Here is a 1,076-nt window from a genome sequence, read left to right as displayed (position 1 = left end):
CCAAAAAACCAAAAAAAGTGAAAGCAGATTTAGTTTAAGTTTTCTTGCTTACACATTAGTATGGTTTGATGCTCTTTACTTCTGTAGCTTAGATAGCCACATTAGGTTAGTGTTGATTTAGCAATTCTGCTTAGCATAGCTGTTTAAATGGTTAATTAGGATATGGTGTGATTTAGCATTACATGTTGTTGTCTTCATTACTGCAGTAGAGTAGCTCTCTTAGAGTAGATTTTCTCTTCTTCCATCAAAGAATCAAGCTTCTTCTAACTCTATAGAATTTCTGGCTTGGAACCCCTAGGGTCTCTTGCCGGATGAGCAGTGACAACATGCAGGACCTTCACTTTTACTTGTACATATAGCACTGTCACCTCCATGTTTGTACGAACCCCGAGTTGATAAGTAAAGCTGGTAGCCCAGGAGTTGCAGCATCCTTGCTGCAATACTGGCGCTCATCAACGAGAAAACAGTGCAGCCTGGCGTGAACCTGCAAACAACGTCGGACTGCATCAAGCGTCCTAGGGAACAAGAGAAAGTGGGGTCGAGGAAGAAATCCAAGGCCACTAAGGCGTCGTTGGACCCAATCACCCTCACAGAGGGCGATTTGCATGACATTGGAGACACGGTGCGAGATGTCACCGTAGAGGCACTATAGCAGTTCGATCAGCAGCGACAACTACTATTGGGGGCCATCCAGATAGGTCTGCAGGAGCTTCAGACCCACATATCACAGGCTAGCATGGTGTCCACCAACCTCGCTATCGGTACTTCAGAATCTGTCGAGATGTTGTGTGCGAAGGTCTCCCGCGCAATAGTGCTACTAGATGGAGCACTAACCACAGAGAATGAAGCTGACAGGCCCACTGTCAGCCCTCAAGAGAGTGGGTTGAACTTGGTAGCACTCCTTGGCAAGGCGCTCCACCTATTGCAGGATGGAGTGATCGCAGAGCTGAGGGCCCATGAACACTGCGCTTTGCAGGTGATCAGTGAGCAGAGGATTAATAATGAATAGATGGCCCTACAGCAAGACTCTGCCATCACCGCCGTGACCAAGGGAACTCGCCAAAACAAGCATATAG

General features: G+C 47.3%; 1 protein-coding gene across 1 annotated transcript in view; it reads left to right on the top strand.

Moving 5' to 3' along the window:
- LOC149214018 (disease resistance protein RUN1-like) overlaps nt 1–735 on the top strand; it is a 2,929-nt gene extending 2,194 nt beyond the window's left edge. The window contains exon 4 of the mRNA XM_089389256.1: nt 642–735. Coding sequence (XP_089245382.1) covers nt 642–735 — 94 coding nt within the window. The remainder of the gene's footprint in view (nt 1–641) is intronic.
- Nucleotides 736–1,076: the final 341 nt, after the last annotated feature.

Source organism: Pinus tabuliformis, chromosome 1_1 (genome assembly GCF_031772625.1).
Source record: "Pinus tabuliformis cultivar Carrire ecotype Pingquan chromosome 1_1, CPIR1, whole genome shotgun sequence".
NCBI lineage: Eukaryota > Viridiplantae > Streptophyta > Pinopsida > Pinales > Pinaceae > Pinus > Pinus tabuliformis.
Note: the sequence above shows the minus strand (reverse complement) of the source record. Positions and strands in the feature narration are given on the sequence as shown.